Source organism: Fulmarus glacialis, unplaced genomic scaffold, assembly GCF_000690835.1.
Source record: "Fulmarus glacialis isolate BGI_N327 unplaced genomic scaffold, ASM69083v1 scaffold10922, whole genome shotgun sequence".
Classification (NCBI taxonomy): Eukaryota; Metazoa; Chordata; class Aves; order Procellariiformes; family Procellariidae; genus Fulmarus; species Fulmarus glacialis.
Genome location: NW_009195930.1, coordinates 8,828 through 32,628, shown reverse-complemented (window position 1 = coordinate 32,628; position 23,801 = coordinate 8,828). Strand labels below are relative to the sequence as shown.

Here is a 23,801-nt window from a genome sequence, read left to right as displayed (position 1 = left end):
TGAGAGAGGGCGGGGGGGGGGGGGGGGGGGGGGAGGAATCATCGTGCTAAGTGTGAAGCTGAGATAGTTTGGGATTTTAACCAATTCAGAAATCTTTATTTTTAAAAAAAGTAAATTCAAATAGAATTCTTTTGCATCTGCCATATTTTGGTACTTAGACCACAAGTTGCCTGCCTCAGCTGTCTTGAATCAGTGTTAATCACTGCCAGAGCAAGATTTCTAACCAAAAGGCTAGAGGATTTGTCCTGCAGGACGGTTTTCTCATCTTTTCTGTTGAAACTGTTTCACTTCATACAAATCACGTAATCATTTGTTGAGCTGCAGGGGTCTGCAGCCTGCTAGGTGAATTCTTTCCTGGGAGGTGATGTGACAAGCGTTGGTTCAGTCCCTATTCTAACCCTTATTTATACAGGGTGGAGTCTTCCCTGCTCAAGTGTTAAATCCAGTGGAGCAGGAGGAGATCTGAGCCTTTAGGTTTGCAAAGGAGGGGAGAATGATACCAAAACCATATCCTCATACTATCAGGCAGAAGCCTGGACTATCCCTGCCTTGTTTCCCCTAAAATGTCCCAAATGTTATTTAGCCACGGACACAAATTTGTAATAATTTGTATTAATGATGGTACTTTTTTACTGCAAGGCCATTTGACACATTGTTCGTGAATTAGAGTTGAGCAAGTTCCAAAAGAATAACGGCTGAATGTAACAGCTCAGAGCTAGATGGCAGAAACTCTTCCGTGCTTAATTTAACACAGTTCCGTCTAGCTTTTCAGAGTAATATATGTATTTAAGTGAGTCCTATGGAGAGAAACAAAGACTGATATGCTATTCTAAATATTTACATCTATGTGCCTTTGTTCTTAACTTAGATAAAAGGTTTTGCATTTTTACTGCATTGGAAACTGTTTCAGCGGACTGATTTTTAGGTTTTTTTCCCACTTCAAGCAATATATAGACTCAGATGCTCACAGTGTAATTTTTTTTTAAAAGTAAAATAATGTGTTAAGTGATGGGATCTTTACTATATACAGGACAGTATATTTTTATCTTTGAAATATATGATACAGAAATCTGATTGGAGGAAGTTGGAATACCTGGCACTGGACTAGCTAGCACAGAGATTCGATTCTGCAAAGCTTTTAAGCATGATGGCATGGGCAGGTTGAAACAATCCCTGGCAGAAAAAAAGCTCCTCTCTCTCTTGCTCCCTCTCCCTTTTTCTCTCTGCCTGCCTGCCTCCCTCCCTCCTTCCTGTCTATGCATATCAAAGGCACAGTTGGTGGCAGTGTTTGGGTGATGCATCCAGTGTATAAAGTAACTAATTAGTAATAGAAGCTCCCTGATTTTCTCCAGATCTGGAAATCTTACTGTTGCTTTGCTACTTACACATAATTGCTTTATTTGTTAATAGCTGCTGATACTGTACATTAGCTGGGTAATCATTGCCATGATTTCTGTTAACTCCTGAAAATTAGAGCCAAATGCTATTTATTATTGTAACTGCAGTCTCTTGAACGACTTTTACCTCTTCCTAAAGAAGTGTATGGTTTGCTAGCCACAGTTGGATCCATTTCAGTATTTAAAGGTATACTTGAAAGAACCAAATAGTTTCATGTGAAAAACAGTAGTTTGCAAACACAGAATAAATTATTGTACATCATGCTGAATAGCTATTCACTTGTAGCTGAAATGTGTGCCCTGATATTGGTTTCACTCTATAGCTTACATTTCCTTTGAGTCGTTTAAAAATGTAAAAATATTGCATTCATTCAGTACCAAAAACTTGTTTGTCTAATGTCTTTCACACAAATTCTGGGCTCAAAAACTCTATACAGAGTTTAAAAATACACAGTGGGAGAAATAATAGGAGAGGAAGAGAGATATTCAAAAGAGTGACAAAGGCACTGGAGTGTTTTTAAACGCTGCATTCAGTATTGCCAACCCCAAGTCTTCAAAATAAAGCATTAGACCCCCTGAAAACAAAGACATTTTTTAAAAATAGCAAATCTTGGGGTTTTGTCATTTGCTTGCTAGCATTTTAGTGTTTAGGGTTCACTTCCAAAAATTTTTATGAACTACAAGCAACTTTCCTTAAATGTTTTGTTTTTTAAATTAAAGCTGAGCAAGGAGTTTGATGGGAAACACTAAATACCCTGAGCTTTATACCTCCACATGAAGTTTGACAGCATTTAGGCCTGTTTGTCTTACCTTGGAAATACTTATCAGTAGTAGCTGCACTAAAGTCAATAGAAACTTTCCACTGAAAAACTGTAGTCAGAAGAAGAATGAGCATTTTGTGGAGATTCTTGATAATCTAGGTTTCCACTGGGGAAATCCTAGGTCAGTAACAAGGTGATCAGCCAACTCTGTTGTCTTTATTGTACCGCCAAATTGAATTTAACAAGACTTTGAGCCCCAAAAATATCTAAAAACAAATTCTCTGCAGTAGTTAAGTGAAGATCTCCACTATTTATTCTTGCAAGGCTGGGAAAACTTGTTACCATTTTGATCTCCAAAGATCCATGAAACAAATGAAAAACTGAATGCTTCAGGTTCACCAACAGCCAAAGATTTCCTCCCCATAGCAAAGGTGTTGCAATCATGTATGTCCTTTTTCTGTGCTGTTTTGCCCAAGAACACAAAGGCGTATGTTCACCTCCCAGTGTTCACCGCCCAGCTCGTATCAGTGACGACAGAAGCTATGCAGGCGTGGAGTGAGAGAATGAAACACAAAGACCATCCGGGTCACAACGAAAAAGAATGTGCTCAGAGTTGCTTTGAAAGCTGAATTGCCAGCAAGAATTGTATAAGGATATAGGGTCTTTCAAACCGCTTCTTCTGCCCTTCAACAGTATGTTTCAGTAGAGAAGTTGGAGCAGCGCTAGTTATGCTTTGTTGTGGTAAAAGCTAGTATCCCAAGATAAACCTAACTTTCCTGTGGAGAAACCAATCATTATGAAATGTGATTGAATTTGAAACTTGTTGCATCTTTTTCCCATGGAAGTGTTTTTCCTCAAAATGTAGTAATGGAATTTCGAAAGGAACACATCTAGATGAGGCTTTTTTTTTTTTGTCTGGCAGTAATTGATCTCTGTTTCCCTCTCAGCTGGTGATCTTTCTCTGCTTTAAGCCAGCTGCTGGACTGGCTGTTGTTTTAACCTGACTGCATCTGCAGTTGCCAGAGTTATTTCATGACTTATATGTACATGTTTTAAATATTCCATGCAAGTCTAAATAAACATAGAAGCTTTTAAAAAAAAAAAACAACAACATTGTATGATCAAATCCTGTCTGGAGCTATTACGGGTACTCTGTGTCATGGAGTCTATTGCATAAACTGACCAAACTCCATCTTGATACTTGTCAGTCTTTGCCTGCAGATGAATGTTATTCCTTTCAGGAGGACACTACACAATATCTCAGCTCTGATGCTTTGCTCCTCTAATTTTCCCCTGAAATGCATCTATGGTCTCTTCCTACACATCTATTTTTGTGGCTATGTGTGCTCTAGGGCAAACACTTCTTCATCATCCCTGACGTATCCTTCTTTACAAATTATGGGAAGCAACTCACTTCCTTTCCGCAAAATGAAGCCAGCCATGCATTTTTAGTCATTTAAAATCTATTACCCATTTCCCGCATCCTCCTGGTAATCTTCTCCATACCAGTTTCAACGTGTAATAATTTTTCTTGAACATGGGTGACTAGAGTTATATGCAATATTCTAAGCAAGGTTTCACCACTGCCTTGTGCAATAGTATTAATACTTCTGTTTCTACAGATGAAGTATATAAATCAGAGGATGATATAAATCTCTAAAGGCAGGACTTCTTACAGCATGCTGTTAAATTTCCATTACTCTGGTCCATAGCATCACCCAGTCCTTCCTCCTGACAACATTAGCAAGTTCTCCATCTGTATTCAAATCTTACTTGAGGATTTGTGGCAGATAGCTATCCATATATCCTCCTTTTACTATTAATTTTCAAAGTGTTTTTTGACTCCATCCCCCACATTTTCTGTCCATACTCTTCCCTTAAGTCCTTTAGCCCTTAAGTTTTTCACATTCCTGTCATGGCAGTTAAGAGATAGTATCCATGGCATCTTCAGAGGTAAGCACAGAAACGGGTCAAATGTTGTGCTGCTGATATGATTCAAACTGATAATTAGGAAAAGATAATGTAGTAGTAGAAGTATGACAGAGCAAAGCTTTGGCACAAGTCTTCCCATTTAAGACATCTACAATTGCTGCTAATGCCTCTATGTTTGACAGTTAATGGATGTCTCATCCAGTCCAGGCAATGCACTGGAGATATGCCATCAGGAGATTTGGAAGATTGTTTCTACCTTCCTATTGATTACTGTCCCATTACTTTGTCCAATGACACAGGTAGTTCAGAAAATTCGTATCAGGACGTGTCACTAAGGCAGCCTACTTCTGACAGAAACTTATATCTGGTCCTTTAGATAAAAGGAAACAATTCCACTGTAGTGTAATTGTCTAAATGGTTCAATGCTAATGTAGAAGAGAACTCCATCAAGTCCCAGGTCTCAGCTAGGCAGCCCCCTTGCACCCTAAACCACAATAATTGGTTGTATAAGCCTGTATAAATCCAGGAGTGAACAGAGTTTGCTAGTCCCCAGTTTTAGTTTGACATCTTTTACCTTGAGTATGAGATATACTTCAGCGATAGTAGTATATTGAGGCAGTCCTACTCAATACTGTTTGTGTTGAATACCGTAATCATTGGTTTAATGAGTGTATTGAGAGAGTCAATAGCTTTTTTGTTTGTTCACTTTATTACCAGGGTCTTTTCACCTTATTCACTTGATGTTCGATGACTACGTATTGTACCTGCTAGAATCACTCCATTGTCAGGAGAGAGCTAATGAGTTAATGAGGGCAATGAAAGGAGAAGGAAGCACAGGTGAGTTTGTTCTTTTATTCCTCTTTTGTTGCTTTGTTCCGCTGGATTCACTATTTTCTATGTTAGGACATTTCTTTATCTTCATCTAACCCAGTGAGGCTTATCTAGGAGCAAAGTGTTTTTCAGTTCAATCATGATTTGAAATAAGTAATTTGTGATGGGGGCATCCCTGGTTAATACATTCTGAAAGGGCCCTGCCTAGTTCATGATGTAACTCTTGGTGTCTCAGCCCCATTCCTAAGCACATACTTGGTGTTTCAATAAGAGATTTTTGTACTGAGCCTTTTACCTCAGTTAACCTGTCTAAGCCACCATTGTATTTCAGTGAACCCAGTCTTGATTCTCTCTCTCACCCTGGTTTAACGCTAAATAAATTCACTGATATTAATGGATTTTACCAGTCTAAATAAGAGGGAGAGTGGGAGAAGTGAGCAAAGACAAAAACCAAAGTTACCGTTTCTGGTACGCTTATGTTCTAAGTGCCTGTACAGAAGCAGATTCTGAGTCCTGCTCCATTCTGCTCTTCACTGACTCACCAGAACAGAAGTGAACAGAGATTGCTTTTAGTCTCTCTGCTCAGGGCAGCCCCTTGTAATGAGGGATCCTCGGTGATTTACCTTCCTTGCATCTCCCATTAATTTTGGCAAGTTAAACCCCTCTGTCACCTTTGGAAAGTTCCACACTTCATTTTAGCTGTGGCTTAATTTGTCACCCTGTAGATTTATGGGAAGAAGAACATTTCAGTGATTATGGTAATATCTTCTATGTGTTGAAAGACCTGGATTTAATTCATTGCCCTGCCATAACCGCTTGGTTCTTTGAAAAACAAGTTGCTTATCCCTGTGTACTTTGCACATAGCTTTAGCAGCTAGAACTATCCAGAGTGTCTTCCTCTTTAGTCAATGAAGAGAGAAGGTCATGGCCAAAAGCCACTGGAATCCCCTGGAAATTCCTGTTTCTTTCCAATGTCTCTAGAAGGAGTAGGAGTGCCTGACTTAGACTGGACTCCTAATTTTATGTACCTAATAGTATATTACAGGAATATAAACCTTAAGCTGTCTGTGCGTGAGTTTCCTATCTATACAACAGGAAAAATAGCATTTTCCTTTAAGAGGTCTTATGAAGGTACACTGAAGGTTATAGTGCTGAATATTATAGAAGTACTCTTTCAAAGATTTGAGATTCTTGCTATGCATTTCTTGAAATACAGCTTACAGAACTTAACTGATTGCATTAATTTTTTTAGTTTCTCAGTGTTCCTTGACTCTACCTTTAACTATGTTTGATGATTTTTCTCTTATCCTGCAGCAGAACTACGAGAAGAAATTATTCTGAGTGAACCAGCTCCTCCAACTCCCTCCCCAGTACCGTTCTCCCCAGCTAAATCTGCCACCTCAGTGGAAGTGCCCTCTGCTCCCTCGCCTGTCAGCAATCAGTCCCCAGAGTACGGTGTCATAGCAGCTACAACAGGTAGGTAGGCTTATGGCAGCTGGATTGCTTGAAGATGGCTTTTGCACTTGGTCACCTGAAATTGAGCCTGAGAACATGATGTGCCGGCTTTCAAGAGATGAGAAGCCTTCCCAAACAGAAATCTGTTTAAAATGTCAGTTATGCCTTCTCACTGTATCAAAACATGATGTGCAATCTAACAGGAAAAAGATCTGATATTTGGAGTCCAAAGGGCTAACAGGAGATCCCAGACCTCAGCATATCAGAATCTGTTCAGTAGCTGAGGCCTTCAGAAGAGCAGACCTATCACTTTATTTCTAAATGGTTTTAAAAATCAGTCCATTTTTTCATATTTCTAGCAATGCCCCAAAAGTATTATTTATGAATATAGCACTTTTGAGCATCTTCAATGACTTTAAGGGAATCAGTCTCTCTGAAAAATTTTATATACTTCAAGGAAATGTGCCAGATATTTTAAGGTTTAGAGAGGTTTTCAAAATCCTGAATGACTAGTGGTTCAAGAATTCCTAGTAGGTAAAATGGGAATTGGATATCTTTCAACATATTTGAGACCCAAATATGTTTAAATACTGCACAAGTTTCTCTTGGCAATGTTTTACACATCGTTGATAACTTTCACCTTTCAATGTTAGAGACTAGGAATTACATGTCTGAAGCCTATTTTCAGTTGCATACTCTACTATGGCAACTCATGAGGTAGTTGTATTCTTGTGGGCCCACAGATTAAAAAAATCTGTGCTTAAAGGTATTCAGTTTGTGGGCAGGATTGTCAGAAAACAATAAGCACAAAACTGGCTTCTTGTTTGGTCTGTGTAAACGGGCAACCATCCTCTGTCCTGTAATGTAAAACTAACTTATTACCTTTTGGATGTGGGCAGGACAGTCTGTCAGTATGATCAAAAGACAGTGTTTTCTTAACTCATGGAAAAAAAAGGCAGAAATGTGAATGACTTTCAGAAGGCATTCCAGGCAGTGAAATTCCAGCTTTGCTGCTCCTCAGTGAAATGGGTGTATAATCAGAATGTGGAAACTATCACTTCTGTGACGTACTCGAAAAGTTACAAAACCTTCTTAAAAGAATGTCAGAAAGTGATGATTTACCACACTGGAGAATTTGGCAGTGGCTAAAGGACTAATAAATCTTTCTGAGAAATGTTTTTCATGTTTTCAAAGGCGCCACAGGGAAGCACAATGCATAGTTGTGGTGGAAAGAGATTTAAGAACTTAATGTCTTAAATGTCCCTACATCAAAACGTAAGGTTTTCTCACTGTTGGAGACTATACCATACTTAAGAGGGAAATAGGATGATATTACCCCCATAACAGTTAGACAAGAGACACATGATTCCTAGACATGGCAGGTGAGCACACTGCTTTGGATCAGGAAACGCTGGAGGTGGTGTGTATGTTTGAGTCTGGAAGTGTTGATTTTGTGGGCAACTGGCTCTGTAGACATTGTGGCCCAATGGGATCGTTGTGATGTTATAACCCGAACTTAGTATGATGCAGAACTGTACCCAGAAGTAAAAGACTGAAAAGTAGGGAACTGTGTGCTCTCCAGCAGCATTGACAGGAATGGAGATTTGAGGGACTTGTGTTTAGGCTGCAGAGACTGTAACTCTGTGCGACTATCATAACTATCAACTCAAGCTTATTCCATATTTATATAATAGCCTATTTGTCAGCTATCTGGGCTTCCACCTTCAGCTTACTTGTCTTAGGTACTTGACTTAGGCACAGATCTGGGCAGGCCTGGGAGCTGCACAGATCTTACATATCCCTCCTGAATCCCATCAGTAATGCAAGGGAATGGACTCACACAAACATTACAAATGCAATTCCTTTTTGTTTTCATGTTGTTTATTATTTTATTAGTGTCTCTTTTATTCTTTCACCCTCTCTAATTTTTTATGTCCTGGTAAGGCCAAGGTCTGCTAGTTTGAAGTCTCGAGCCAGAAACAGGATCATTTGGGAACAATTGTTGAAGGACCTACTCCCACAGTACAGGCAGTAGAACTTGACATAGTTGTTCTCATAGCAGAACTTCTTAGGCAAGAAGGCTATTTCTGATTATTTTAGCTCTCTGATTTTTCCAGCTTTTAATTTTTAGGTTGTTTTTAAAACTTTTGTTTAGTTGAATTGGATTTTATTCTTAAGGTCTGGTGCAGTCTCACTTTTGCAAGAGTGAAAATCATTTTTGCTTAGCACAAGCCAAATTTGTCAATGCAAGTAGTGGTCTGGTTAAGATTAAATGTAAGTATGTGGCTATTTCCTGGTCTTAATTTGGGCAATTAGTAACACATCCATTTCCCATGTTCATCATGTAGATGAACTGATCACCTCTTCAGGTTGCTAACCATTACACCATAGAATGGAGGGCTCATTCACATAAAGTAATACAAAATAACAACCACATTTCAGCTATAGGAAATTGCTGTACTTTAAAATAGGAGTGCTGAAGATGTATTACATGTAATCAAACTATTCCATATACAGATTTGTAGCATTAATATATAGAATATTTTGGAACAGGAACCTTTGTTCTAGAGAGATATACTTGAAGTACACTCTATTGATTTTCTTATGTGTCTTTTATGAGGTAAATGTAAAACTCTGCAAATGCTTTGCAAATCTTGAGAACTAGTTCCATTGGTTACCACTAGCTCTCAGTTCCCCAATTTAAGGCATCATTAACTCTTTCTTGCTTGTGGCATTAGCAATAAAAGTTAACTATTAAACTTGCATTTTAACCTTTTTGCCTTCAGTCAGTGGTCAGCACAAAACCAGCAAATCAAACTGTTGCAATTACATGATATTGAGCAAAAGAAAGGTAAATCCTATATGTAGCATTCTGTAGTAGAACATCTGGCATGGCTCAGCTAACACTTTTATTTAAAACTTTTTGCTAAGTTACTAGACATTTAAAAGGATAATTAGTCTCCATCCATTCTCAATCACAAAGGCCAGATTAATGATTGTTCAAACTGCAACAATATTGTAGTAAAAGTGATAGCTATATGGCTGACTATGCTATTCTCTCTTAAAGCCCCTCTTAAAGCTGTGATTACTCATTTGCCAATGCAATGGTTTTTAGACAGCCCAAGATGAACTCTGAATTGTAAGTAGTTCCTAATACGTTAGTAAACTAATATATGCAGCTTACTGTTAGTTTCAAGACATATATGTGTGAAATAATTCTTCAGGTCAGCAATGGTCATTTAAGGTCACTGTTCTTCCAAGTCTAGGCTAGGTATTAAAGTTCTGGGAGTCTGGCACAGGAGATACTTGCACAGAGCTACCACCTCTCATATTTGTGTGTGTGAGTACAAAAAATTTCTGTTTTTTTCCTAAAGCTTAAGCTCCTGGACTCATATGAATATATGAGAACATCAGCTCTTGTTCAACAATTAGAGTTTAATTCTCGTAGCTGCAGAGTGTAGAAGTCAAAGGTTCCAATTTCAAAAGGCAATTCTCCCCTTCCAAATGGAAGGACTTGTGTTTTTTCTAAAGCTGATAGTTAAGATAATCTCTTTGTTGTGTGGGGGCAGAATGGGGGTCTGATTTCTGATTGCTTGAGGTTGACGGTACTGCTTATTATCAGACATAATACACAGTGCTGTGAGTGTCTTGCTTGTACCTGGGTGGTCATTCACTCCAGCATAAAGCAAATATAAAATGCATCATCATGACGCAACTTTTGTTTCTTTCTGCACTGGTGTACATGATGGCACCAATGACAACAGGGCCATTGTTGGACTGATAGCAGTTCCATTTATATTTGGCTCTCCTACAGGTCAGATGGCCCCTTGGTTAGTATCCTCAAAATCAAATTTTTCATTAAAAGAAAAAGGAGTGATAATAAATGAACTTCCCTATTTTAATCAAACCCTGCCTGTTCAGAACACAAAGCATAGCAAAATGTTGCTCAATCACTATTGTTTTTGCTTATTTCAGAAAGCAGTTTGGTTGGGTTCAGTCATATCTAAAAGAGACTACATCTCCTGGAGTTCAATTCTGCAGCCAGCTGAGGAAATTAATCATATAGGGCTGGGACATAGGCGGGTATTAAGAAGCTAACTATGAAAAACTTTCAGACTTACCTCATTCCTCCTTTTCCACCCACCACAATGTTGGCAGTATCCTGGCTGACCTGATATATACATACACATGCCTGCAAATCTGTTGTCTTCTTCTATCCTTTCACTCTGTCTTTGTGAACTAGGTCACTGAAAATAATGGCGTCCCTTCCACAAAGGTAAAAAGAAGTGAGGCAACTGTAGATTCCCTGAAAAAAATTTGAACAGCTTTCTGCCACTCTGTAAATCCAGAGTAAAACCCAACATACATTTGTTTCTAAACCATAACCTCCAAAATAAAGTGAGTATTTCCTAGAGCAGCTGTGTGAAGTACTTTCCTGTAGTACCGGGGACAATTCTTGGTTAGGAAAATTAAACAAAGATATTCACAACTCTTCCAGTGCAAGACCTGTTCTCTGTATTTGTTTCTGTGTTGTCTGGACGGGCACAAAGCATGTTACACCCTAAACATTTATTTTAAAGTTGAACTAAGGTAGCTGCCAGTTAGACTCGAATGCCAGAAGTGGCCAAGTCCTCTCATCCAAGGAGTCTGACTTCCCACAGGAAGCACATGAAACAACTTGCTGCCCTAGACTGACTTATTTTCCTTAGACTGAGATAAGGTCCCTACTATTTTTCAAAAAAAGAAAAGGAGGCTGTCACAACGGCTGGGGCCAGTCAAATTAACTATATTTGGTAAAATGCAAAGGATCTTTTGGCCCTGTTACTACCGCTTCTTGTTAGAGCTAGGAAGGTCATGAGATTTTTGGCCTAATGGCCAAATTTTTTCTTGGAAAAAATAAAATCAGGTCAAAATAAAACTTTTGTTTTATGGTGAATTTATAAAGTGAAAAAGTGAAAAAAAAAAAATGGTAATGTTACCTAAAAATAAGTATTTGGGTTTTTTCACCATCTTTGTTGTCCTTCTTTTCTTTCTTTTCTCTTTGTTTTTGCCTTTTGAATTTAGGCCTGTTTTGAAACAAAGTTTCAAATTTTCTTTTGGAAAATAACACTAGGAAAATATGTTGACCTTTTGAAATTGAAATGTTTCACCAAAATATTCTGCAGACAAGTTGTTGATATTTTCAAAAACAGTTTTTCTCTTGTTTTCAAATGAAGCTATTTGGTGACCGCATAAGTAGTTTTGGCTCCTTCCACGTAAACTGTATTTTCTAGGGAAGGTAGGCTTTCTTAAACCCTTTTCCTCAACTCAAGGAACCATGAGGAACCGTGATGGCTTGTAGCCACAGCAGCACTGATGTGTTAGCTCAAATGTGTATGCCTCCTCTTTGGTCTCAGGGATCTCAATAGTCCTCCTCAATGGGAGGACATGAAAGACTGAAAATTCAAAAGTCAGTGACAGAAAATGCAGGCATGTGAAAACAAGCCTAGCACAAATATCCGTGGTCGTAACACATCCAAGGATGTCTCTACTGTAAGAGCACTAAATCACACCCTGCTGGAGTATTTCAAGCTGAACTTACCTCGTGAAGCTAGAATGCCTTCGTTCACACCCAGAATTAAGCATTTCCCATTCAAAGAAATGATTTGTCTGATTTTGCCAAATAAAATCACACACCCCTGAAGAAAATTATGCACGTCTGAGATAGGCTTTTCATTCCCCAAAGCCATGGAGTGGGCACAGACCTGATAATACAATCACTTCCCCCTCTGAATTAGGCCCTTTCATACTACAGGAAGTCCTAGAATCCACACTGAAAAAAACAAGTCACCTCCTGCAATTCCTTTTAGCTACTGAAAAAGAGTCAAGAGTGCCCAGAGACCCCCAAACTAGTGTTAGCATTGGGTTAAATTCAGTGTTCTGGTCCTCATTTGCAGGGTAATCTCAGCCAGTATGGTCATGACCTCCAGCAAGAGCTATGTTAGACTGGAACAATGGATCTGTCAGCCTCCTGAGTGAAAGGGGTGTGTGCAAAGGACAAAGGTTTCTCAGCAGCTGGCTCATGAATCTGGAGTTCCTGCCTGGAAGGGATCAGGATGATTAAAAAACTCAGCACCTTCCAAGCAAAATGGAAAACCCACTTCTTTGCTTTGCTCTTCCCACAAATGCTCTACATGAAAAAATAAATGAAGTCCAGTCCCTGCCGCCTCGAAAGAAGAAAGAAACATTATTTGCAGGAAGAAAATGGCTAGGCTATTTCTGTCTATATATTTGTTATAATTTGGAAATCTACCACTGTGTTGCCGCTACAAAAGCTGGTACCTACTTGGGTGGAACAGATACAAACTGCAAAAGGATTCAAGAAATTTATTTGTGTAACACCCATCTTTTTCTAATCCTTCATTGTTCTGATCACACTTCCTGCCTCACTCCAGACCTGAGCAGCCTCAGAGCTAAACAGGCCAGCAGCCCACTCCATGTGAGAGAGACCTCAGGGTTTGATGCCTCATGCCTGAGAAATATTAGCACTGGTGTTCCTCCATTTCTAAGTCCTATCCCAGTTTTTCTGAAAAATGATAGCCTCAAATTACAATGCCACACTGAAAGTTCACAATCTAAGCTATTCCAGAGATGTCTCTTACCTTTGGATCTTTGCACATTCCAGCTGATCTATTTGTATTTTTGTTTATGCCTCAGACATAACTGTTTTGTTCACTTTGGTTGATTCCATTATCAGTGCCTATTAGGTTGCTTTCCTGTAACCACCTCAAAACATAACACCTTTATGAACGATAGCCCATGTTAGCTTTATTCCTTTAATGCTTGTTTGTCTGCAGGAGCTATGCAATCCTACACGTGGTCACTCACCTACACTGTGACAACAGCTGCTGGGTCACCTGCTGAAAATTCCCAACAGCTGCCCTGCATGAGAAGTCCACATGTGCCATCATCATCTGTCACACACCGGATACCTGTTTATCCCCACAGAGAAGAACATGGGTAAGTCACTTCCCAGTACCCTGGGGTTTTTTTGTGTTTTTTGGATGAACCTATGCTTAGGGGTTTTTTGGAAATGCAGTGAAATCTGTTTTTTGATGTAGTAAGTCTGTATTGTAAAGATGCCGGTATCGTTATTCTTTGGCTGTTGTTATTGTTGTATGATTATATTATGTCTCAGTTTTATAATCTCATTTAATGCTATTTAAAAACATAGTAGGCCTGGAGAATATTTTGTAAAAGAGAAAGCTTCAGTAGATCTCTTCTCTGATTCCTGTTTTCCTGTGCCATGTTCTATCCCAACGGCTAGATGTGTCCAAAGAACTATCCTACTATACCATGTCTCAGGAGAGGTGATCCTTCTCCTCTGCTCACCACTGCTGAGACCACATCTGGAGCCTGAATCCAATTCTGTGCTCCCTAGTATAAGACAGACACAGGCATACTGGAGTGAGTCCAGAAAAGGGCCACTTGGATGATTACAGGACTGGAGCATCTGTCATACAAAGAGAGGCTGAGAGAGCTGGGATTGTTTAGCCTCAGGAGGAGAAGGCTCAGGGAAGGTCTTATCAATGTGTGCAAATACCTGGTGGGGGATGTAAAGAAGATGCAGACAGATTCTTCTCAGTGGTATCCAGTTACAGGACAAGAGACAATGGGCACAAATTGAAATACAAGAAATTCTGTTTAAACATAAACAAACAAACAAACAACTTGTTTTACTGTAAGTGTGATCAAACACCGGAACAGGTTGCCCAAAGAGGCTTTGGAGTGTCTATCCTCGCTGATATTCAAACCCCATCTAGACATGATCTTGGGCAGCCTGCTTTAGCGGACCCTGCTTTGAGCAAAGGGGTTAGATTAAACCATCTCCAGAGGTCTCTTCCAACCTCAATGATTCTATTACTACTGTTAAACCTGCAAATCAAAAATGTCTGAAATTTTGAAAAATAGCCACATTTTCACCTTATTCTAATCCCATCTCCATCACCAAAAGGTGCTCAAGGCTCTTAATTACAATAATTACAGTAAAAATTTATATAACATTATTTGATCTTCAGAAACTCAGACTAAGTCTCTCAGTGCTCTTTTCATCAAGCAACACTTCTTCTGTGCCATCCTCATTTGAGTAAGTGCTTCCAGACTAGGACATAACATCCTCAATGACTAGAGAAAGCATGAAGCGCAAACACTGCCTTACAGGACTTGGCTTTGTTTGGGAGTCCAAGGGCACCCCGGACTACAGGAGGGACTAGGTAGGCGAGCATCTTCTTCAAAAAGAGAAGGCTGCACCATGAATGTCAGGCTTATGCAGACTGCCAAAAACATCTGTTGCAGATCTTACTTACCAGTCTATTGTGTTGAAGGAATTAAAACACAAGATGTCTGCCTACCACAAACAGTGTGCAACAGCTCCATAACATACCCATTCCTCTCTCCCTGACTCTCCACAGAGAGACTATCAAAGTCGTATTACGTGGACACCAGCTTGCCTGAGGTAGATTATGGAAACCACTCATATTTACAGCTAAGCCCAACTGAATATAAGAATGAAAGCTTAATGTTGAACAATGAAGATGGACATAGGGCTTTATGTCCTGAAAATGTTTTTAGAATGGGTGCTCTGGTTTCATTTTGAATCTGCTGGATTGTCCGGTATAAGACATGACATGGTATCTCTAAAATACCATCATAAGATCAAAAGAATAACAGAAGTTTAAACTGTACCCAGTGTAAAAACTACATTGAACTTTCTGGAAAAAGAATAAGTCTGTACAACCAACCGTCTTCTCTCTCACACAATGAATTGGTTACCTTGTTTGTTTGTTTATCATGGTTTGTGTTTCATTGAGCAGGTCCAGAGGAGGGCCACAAAGATGATCAGGGGACTGGAGCACCTCCCCTGTGAGAACAGGCTGAGAGAGCTGGGGTTGCTTAGCCTAGAGAAGAGAAGGCTCTGGGGAGACCTTATAGCAACCTTCCAATACTTAAAGGGGGCATACAAGAAAGATGGCACTCTTTATCAGGGAGTGTAGTGATAGGACGAGGGGTAATAGTTTTAAACTGAAAGAGGGTAGATTTAGATTAGATATTAGGACGAAATTCTTCACTGTGAGGGTGGCGGGGCACTGGAACAGGTTGTCCAGTTGTGGATGCGCCCTCCAGGATGCCCCCAGGAAAAGTTCAAGGCCAGGTTGGATGGGGCTTTGAGCAACCTGAGCTAGTGGAAGGTATCCCTGCCCGTGGCAGGGGGGTTGGAACTAGATGATCTTTAAGGTCCCTTCCAACCCAAAGCATTCTATGATTTTGTGATTTCAATAACATTATTTTAAGAACCTTTAAACTTCTGTGCCGAATTAGCATCAAATGGTCGCATGGCTACACAAAGATGGGGAGGTTGCAGAAACTGTCCATGCACCTTCTGCTGGTGAATGGCCCAAATAATGGTGGCCAACAAACACTGACTCTACAGTTTCTTATAGCTAAGGAAACTGCTCCCTCCTTTACCCCTGGGTGTCCCTACACACGGGGTTGGGATAAAAAAAGAAAATAGGCAGGTTCTCCAACCTCAAATCCCACTCTATTCTTGAGTCAGCTGTGCTAAAGCTGTACGTTGTATGCTTCAGATGCAAATTAATACATCTCTCTCCCTCCCCAGAAAAGGAACATCTGACCCCAGTGCAAGGAGATAGCAGAACTCCACAGTGTAGTTCTTTAAGTCAAATCTTACCATACTTCCTCAGCCTGGATAGCAATTTACTAGGAATATGACAATAAAATAATAATAAAAGGGAAAGACACTTTCTTCTTAGAAAGTGCACAAATGAGTCTGCAATTTAAAACTAGTCACAGGAACGTGCTGAATCTCTCTGTTTGTTATTGTGCTGGACACTAAGCACAAGTGGTATTTCACTAAGTGGTATCTGCTTCCCAGCTGAGCTGGGAAACATCTTTTTTTAAAAGGTTATTTAAAATATCATTCTCCTATTCAAAAAAGTGCAACTGTACGTTTCATAAAAGTTCTAGAATTATTAGTGGGAATACGATTATTATGCATACTAAATAGTGTTTTTAAATGGATTTTAGATACACAGGAAGTTACAACTATGGTAGCTATAGCAACCAGCATCCCCATCCAATGCAGAGTCAGTATCCATCCTTACCACATGATACTGCTATTTCTGGACCACTTCACTACTCAGCTTACCACAGAAGCTCTTCGCAGGTAAGTTGAATTTATTACTTGACAATGCTTGCTATAACATTTCAAGTAAAGTTGTGCTTGTAAATTTATCAGCATATTAGCTGTCTGAATCAACAAGCTGTCATCAGTCTAGTCATTGATGGTCCCTAATTTTTTTCTTTTTAATATTACCTAGATATCTTTTCATTTCAGCAGAGATTCTTTTATCAGAAGTAGCTTTAGATTGTGAATTTAAAGTACTAACTCTAAAATCCTGCAGTCTGGATCATAGAAAGTGTTTCTGTGTTAGGGAGTAGCTAAAGCAAAAATGAATATAGTTAGTTATATGTTTCTTAGGTGTTGGGAACAGGAAGAGATTTCTAACCAGAAATAAAAGTGTTTTCATATAGTTAAAAGAAAATGCAGAGACCGTAGTGAATACCGCTGCTTTTGAGAATACGTATCTTTAGGAATTTGCCAAAATTGTGAGTTCTGCATATAGTTTGAATAACTTCAGGACGCCACTGCAAAGAGGTTCTGTTTAATCTGTATGCTATGGTCTCCTAATATAATGCTGAGAAATTGTGTCAGTAACTATTTCAGGACTACTTCACTTCACAAAACTGAGCCAGTAGGAACTAGCACAGATGAAGTGTGAAGATGATATTTGGCAACAGTTCAAAAGTAGTGCCACTGTAGGATGGCTTTAGTACATCAGGCAACTGGTGCTTCCCCAGTGTAGGAAGCTGCTCTCCGGGCTCTCTGTTGGAAGATTTGCAAAAGGCAGTACAGGCAGAAGGAGATGGCATTGGGGTATTCTGCCCACATGGCATCTCTTATGCTCTATCTACTGGAAATTTATACAAGTATATTAGGGACCACCATGCTTAACTATTGTCACTGGACTGGAACAGTTTCATACAAGATGCAAAGATGTGAATTGGATAGTGCTTTGGACTAGAACAAACCAAACCTGCATCTCATTCTGGTCTTTGGCATCAGTCTGCCAGGTGATCTCAGAGTAGTCATTTCTCTTTTTTATCCTTTGTTTTCCCTAGCTGTAAGATAAGAATAATGGTATTGATCTCCTTAAAGCTTTTTGAGATCTGCTGGGAAGATTGTCCTATACAAACCCAATATGCTCATTTGGACCAGCTCAACAACGGCTCCCTAGCTTATGGAAAGAACAAGTCTACAACTTCTCACCCATTTGTGTAGCACCTGGTCCATCAGACTACATGAGGTGTCAGGATTTGATTGAGGGTTGTTGCAGCTGCTGTATCTTCAATAGGAACAGTGAACAGTTTAAGTACAGTGTCCTGTGATAGGTTTGTATTTGTATTGGTTTTTCAGTACAGGCCTTACTCTGTTATCGCAAGATTTTTTTCGGAAAGCATCACTTTTTGACTTAAAATTGGCTCACCGATTTTCTTTACTCTCTCTTATCCTTTACTGCAGAAAACCTATGAGTGCTGGTTCCAAAATGGTCTGTAAGGCCATGAATCTGTGTGTAAAACAGAGAATTAGGCTTTTATTGTTTAGAAACGTTATCACCTGCACAAGGAGTTTCTTTCTACCCTCTGACAACTGTCTGTCACACTGACATAGACAGCACAAGTTAAGCAAGAAATAAATAAAGCAAATCAAGATCAACACATTTTTAGTTTGCTCATGGCCTGGTTAACATGTTATATGGAAATAGTAACATACATTAAAATCATGCAAATATTTTTCATACTGTAGTAGGCTGTCTCTACAAGTGCAGATGTCAGATCATTTCTTCCTCTCTTGTTAGCCCTTGAACTGTTCTGAACATACATGAAGAACAGCCACACTTTAATGATCACGCTTGAGAGCAAAATGATTTCAACTTGTATTTAGCATGTTCTTTCTCATGCTGCTTGTAAACTGAGATGGAGTCTCACAGCAGGACACAGCTAACAAAATCCTATCAATGCGCTCATTCTGTACTGAAAGGAGCTACAAACTGAAACCTTACTTTCAAAAATAATTTAAAAGTCTTGAACAGTTTAACATGGAATTTGCTGCCTTTTTTTAAAGCTAAGTGAGCTTCTGTGAAATGCCTGCCCTTATGATAAGTCCTTTCTTAGCTACTTTTAACCAGAAAAGTTCATAAGATGTATTTAATAAGATGTTAGGGAACTACTATGACTCTATTCTTTTTCTAGCAGACTTTCTGAGGGGAACATGGTGCAAGGAATTGCATTAGGACTCATGACACTGCAAAATCAAAATACAGGAAGCCAAGTTTGCAATGAATATATAAACAGCTGCCACTGAAACCAGAGGAGATGCAATGTGTATGGCTGTGGTAGTATAATCAGTTAAGAGGAGGCATTGATCATAACTCTTCAAAAGAACTCTTTGTTATAATCTACATTCAGTCCAAATATAGAACTCTGGCTCAACTTCAGCTAATACTCCGTCATGCTCTTTAGGATAGTGTCTAGGGATGAACTCCTAAGGAAAAAAATCAGTGTGTTGGTAAGTTCTCCTCTACAAACATGGATTCAGAGAGAGACCTTGTCCCAGACAGGGGTCTGAGCCGAAACAGGCGACACATAATCAAGGTGGCTTTTAGGCTGCAGCTATAAATTACTATTTTGGTCTCGAAGAACACCATGTCCAACCTCTCTCTGTAGAAGAGAGCAACATACTCCAGGTTTTACCAGGTCAGTTATTTTGAGGCTATTTTCCATCCCAGAGAAATGTCCCTAAAGAAAAACAGAGTTGTGCTTGATTGTTTGTTTGTTTGTTTGTTTAGTAGAACTTTAAGATGGATCATTTCACAGACACAATTTACAGACCATCAACAAAAAAAGTGGAATTGGAGCAAGGGGGATGGGGTGAATAACTTTTATTTGGTGAAAGTGGGGAACTAAACAGCTGGGAAAGGGGAAGGGAAGGGAATGAGTGACCCTTTAAATTGTGTTTGCCAACATGTAGCATGTTGATCCCAACCTGGCAATACAATGATGGTTGCATTGTATTAATTTTAGGATGTCTACTGTGGTTTTGTCACTGGAATCCTCACAGTGGGGCTGTGCTGGGGAAGAAGTCACACAGCTGTAGATCTTGTACCATGTACAGCTCTTAAAAAGTGCAGGTGGGGGTCCCAAGCCAAGCTTAACTCACCTGACCAGTGGCAAGTCCATGTTAGTGAGCAGCTTCTGGATAATTTGAACCCCCTAGTGTTAGAAGAAATGAGACAACAGTAGTTGCTAAGGCTGATACTGCTGAAGCACCATGTGTCACAGCCGCATGCTCACTCACACCCCGTCCCGTAACAGACTGGTGAGAGCCCTTGAGGTTACTGTTATCTCCCATCTCTGAGACAGTCTTGGAGCTTACCTTGGCTCACAGAAGAATGTGGTAAGTGTCTTGTGACTTTGGGCTAAATAGAAATTCTGATAAGCAACTCGTAGTTTCATAAAGATCAGTGGCTCTCAGATGGACAAGAAGGTAAAAAAAATGGAGGAGATGTCTTGTAAAAAACTTCATAGGGAGTATGTGTTCTGCTGAGGTAATATCTGCAGCTACTAACCCAGCATAAGCCTAAAACTGGCTCCTTGTGGCAGTATGGGCTGACTAATTCCCACCGATGGCTAAGAGTCTTTTTGTTGACAGGGACCGTCTGTTCAAACCTTGGTCTTAATCCGAATTTTTTTTTTTCTTTCATCAGCATCTGCGAATAGTTCTCAGAACAGTTGCTTCCTTGTAACTCCAGGCCTGATTGCTCATTTCTTGACTTGGCTTACTGGCCAGAAGCCTGGCACACAAACAAAGAAAAACGATCTACAGATTGATTTGTTATTACCTAATTCTCTAAGCCATAGTGCAGAAGTGCATACAATCCTAGGATGCTGCTCCATCATCATATAGAAGGGGACTGTGTAATGTGTGTACATAAACACATCTATACTGACACTATATTTCATCAGTTCTCTGCCTTTGCAGTTTTACATACCAGATGCCAGGGTAGAAAATAGACAACAACTCTGTCTAAAAGCCTCTGAGCGTTCTTATCAACCTATGTTGAGTTTAGCAGGGAGGTACCCCCTTCAAAGGTAACACCTTCACAATGTCACCACCTAATCCACCTCCACGATGTACGCTTGACTGGCTTTCGATCACAGCTTTTGTCTGCAAGTTTCACCCTGGCTGGACAGGTCTTGATCCTCTTTCAGTCTATCCGTAAATATTTCAATTCATATAATTCCACCTCTTCCTTAAACACAAAGTAATTCATGCTGCAGTAATTTTTCTTTGTAAATCACAAGGATAACACTTTTAGTAGGAAGAGTAATTAGAGAAATCTGCAGCAGTGTATATTTTTGTATTTTGATATATCTAGTAACATATAAAGATGCACATCATATGAATGTGCATCACTGTATATGCAGTACGAAAAACAGCAAACATATGATATATATGTGTAAGTACCCTAATGCATGGCTGTAGTGATTCATATTGTAGGTCCATTTATCCAGGTCCTATCTCCAGCAATGGCCAGAAACAAATGTGTGGAGGAAAAGTCTTAGAAACAGGGTAAGTAGAAAGTTGTCCTTTCACCAGCATAGCCACACTATCTTTGGCAAGAGCTGACCTAGGGACATCCTGACTAGGAAGCAGCAGCTGGACTGTTGTATTTTGTAGCAAACCACTCTCCGTTACCCTGACTTTGAGCTTTTTAGTTCTTTTAGCTTTTTTGTACTTATAGTCTGGGGGATGGCTTGCATGAAACATATATTCTCTTGTTGATTTTAAGTCTGTTATCTCATAATTGTATTGGGTGCCCTATGTTTTTTGGGTGATGAGGAACAGGGAATATTCATACCCTATTTATCTACTCTCGCCATTCAAGACATTATAGATCTGCATCATTCCTCTCACCTCCTTCCTGTCATCTCTTTTCCAGACTTAAGAGTTATCATCTGTTTAGTTTCTCTTGTGACCGATGGTCTACACACAGGAGTTATCTGAGGACTGCATGAGCGCTGCAGGGCAGGCATAGTCTCGGGAGCATGTGAATATCCTGTTCTCTCAATTGTGCTGAGCAGGGAACCTGCTGGAGCTGCAGCTCCCCTACAGTCTTTCTGTGCAATCCTGACCTCAGAGTAGGTAGGAGGGACTCAGTCTAGAAGCTGCCACATCAGTCACTTAGATCTGGGAAGCGTTCCTAGACCCTGCACTGCACACAGCCTTATTCTACCTTTTCTTCCTTTGCACTTCTGTAATGGAGCAACCACCTCCAAATGGTGTATCTCAGGTGGAGGTACTTAACAAGAGCGATAGAAGTGGCATAGCAGTGTTTCCCTTTTTGTCCTTGAGATGCAGTTCCCACCTTAAAGACAAGCTTTTTTTTTTTTTTTTTGCTGCTTTTAAGCTATCTCCTGTTGCGCTCAGGAGCATAGCCAGGGTCAGCTGTTCCTGAACTGGGGCTCTGCCCTCAAGAGGCACTAATCAACTTCTGGGACTGGGAGGAGCACATTTGTATCAGCAAGTGCTTGCGCTGCTGTTTTGTTGTTGACAGATTGGGTTTCTGAAGAGCATAGTTTACTTCCATGGTCTGGACAGAACAAACCAGTCTGGAAAATGCTGCAGTAGTACAATCTGCTGTTAAGCAGTAGATTGAGTCTGCACCTCTCAGAGGCACAGAGCACAGTATTGGGGCCATAGTTAAAGGAGCTTTAAGCAGTGTTTGACTCTCCTAAACTGCTCTGAGGACTGCCATGGTCTCACATAACTTCACAGAAATGCGCTATGGGTTGTAGTACCACTTGGTTTCTCTGTGCAATGCTGCATGCCACAATTCTACCCAACCACGTCTTCCCTTCATATGCCTCTACAGCAGGATTTACTTGGGGGCAGTACTGGAAGAAAGTAGTAACTGGTTTTTATTACAGTGGGGGAGCCAAAGAAATCCTCTCCCAGGCAGAGCCCATGCTTTAGTGTCCATTCGCGTTTTTCTGGCCCATCTACTTCACAAAAAAAAAAAGAAGGGGAAAAGTTCTTGTCCCTCCAGCACATACACAGTAAAAGCTCATGACTTATTATTCTTACTGAATGCAGTAAGAATAATATACTCTTCCCAATAACCACTCTGTCATCAAACAGCTAGTAATGACAGAATGAAAAAAATACCGTCCAAATCCCACCCACACAACAAGAATCATTGTTCCTAACTGTATGGCTTCATAACGGACTTGAGATTGTTAGAATGTAATTGAAGTAATTATGTATTGAATGCAACAGGAAACAGATGTCTTAACTTATTTTTAAATAATTACAAATAGCATTTTCATAAGACTCCAAATGCCACTCCCAAAAGTACCAAAATCCCTTAGATAGACTTGAAAGTTTCACCCAACCTATTTGAGAGACTAATATTCAATAAGCTTCAATTTGTGGAGAAAAGGATCAAATTAAGGGTTTTAAAGATGCAATCAATCAATAGTTTTGATTATGTCATTTTTTGAGATTTTAACATATTTTTATGAAGTCAATTTATAGCCAGTTCTTCACAATTGCTGTAATTTCTGGTATGAGTCATTTGCAAGTCCGAAAGTAGTGGCTAAGGTACAACATTAACTTACAGCATTCTGCAAAAGTGTGAGCTAATGCAATGTAAAATCAGAGCCGCATTCATAAGGAAAATATTTTGCTGTTTGGACAGAGACACCTTTCACCTCCATGCATAATCAGTCAGTGAGTTGAGGATAAGAATAAAGAGATTATTCTCCATCCTCACACTGCAGGAACTCCGTCTTCACTTCATGGGAGGACATATTTAACGTTGTATTTTCTAAAATAATACTAAAAGAAATTGAATTAATGTTACATTTTTGGGCAAGGCCTTAACAATAATCTGCCCAAAGTCTCCCAGTCTTAAAAGGCTTCTTGTCTAGGTCTAACGGCAGCAGTAGCAGCAAGTGTGAGTTAACCCAGAAAATGGTAATTTCCTGTCAAGAGCCCTCCAACAAACGTCGCCTTTATATCTGGCAAAGATCACTAGGCCCCAGTGTTTTGAGTTCAGCATGCTTAAGCACTCTTCTTTAAACCGGATGTAGAGTGTGAAAGGTGATTCAGGCAGCATGGGCAGGCATCCGCCCAGATGGCTATGCTTTGGACACTCCAACAAGGCTGAATAGATGCTTCATTGGGTGAGTTAATAGTCAGGCAGGGGGCAATGAGTACTTTAAAAATATTGTCTTTCAATAGTCT

At 39.7% G+C, this 23,801-nt stretch overlaps 1 protein-coding gene across 1 annotated transcript in view; it reads left to right on the top strand.

Moving 5' to 3' along the window:
* Positions 1–23,801, top strand: part of RFX4 (regulatory factor X, 4 (influences HLA class II expression)) — an 82,739-nt gene that overhangs the window by 54,956 nt on the left and 3,982 nt on the right. Inside the window, exons 15-18 of the mRNA XM_009588267.1 lie at positions 4,808–4,927; positions 6,236–6,397; positions 13,213–13,375; positions 16,460–16,598. Of these exons, the coding sequence (XP_009586562.1) occupies positions 4,808–4,927; positions 6,236–6,397; positions 13,213–13,375; positions 16,460–16,598 (584 nt within the window). The remainder of the gene's footprint in view (positions 1–4,807; positions 4,928–6,235; positions 6,398–13,212; positions 13,376–16,459; positions 16,599–23,801) is intronic.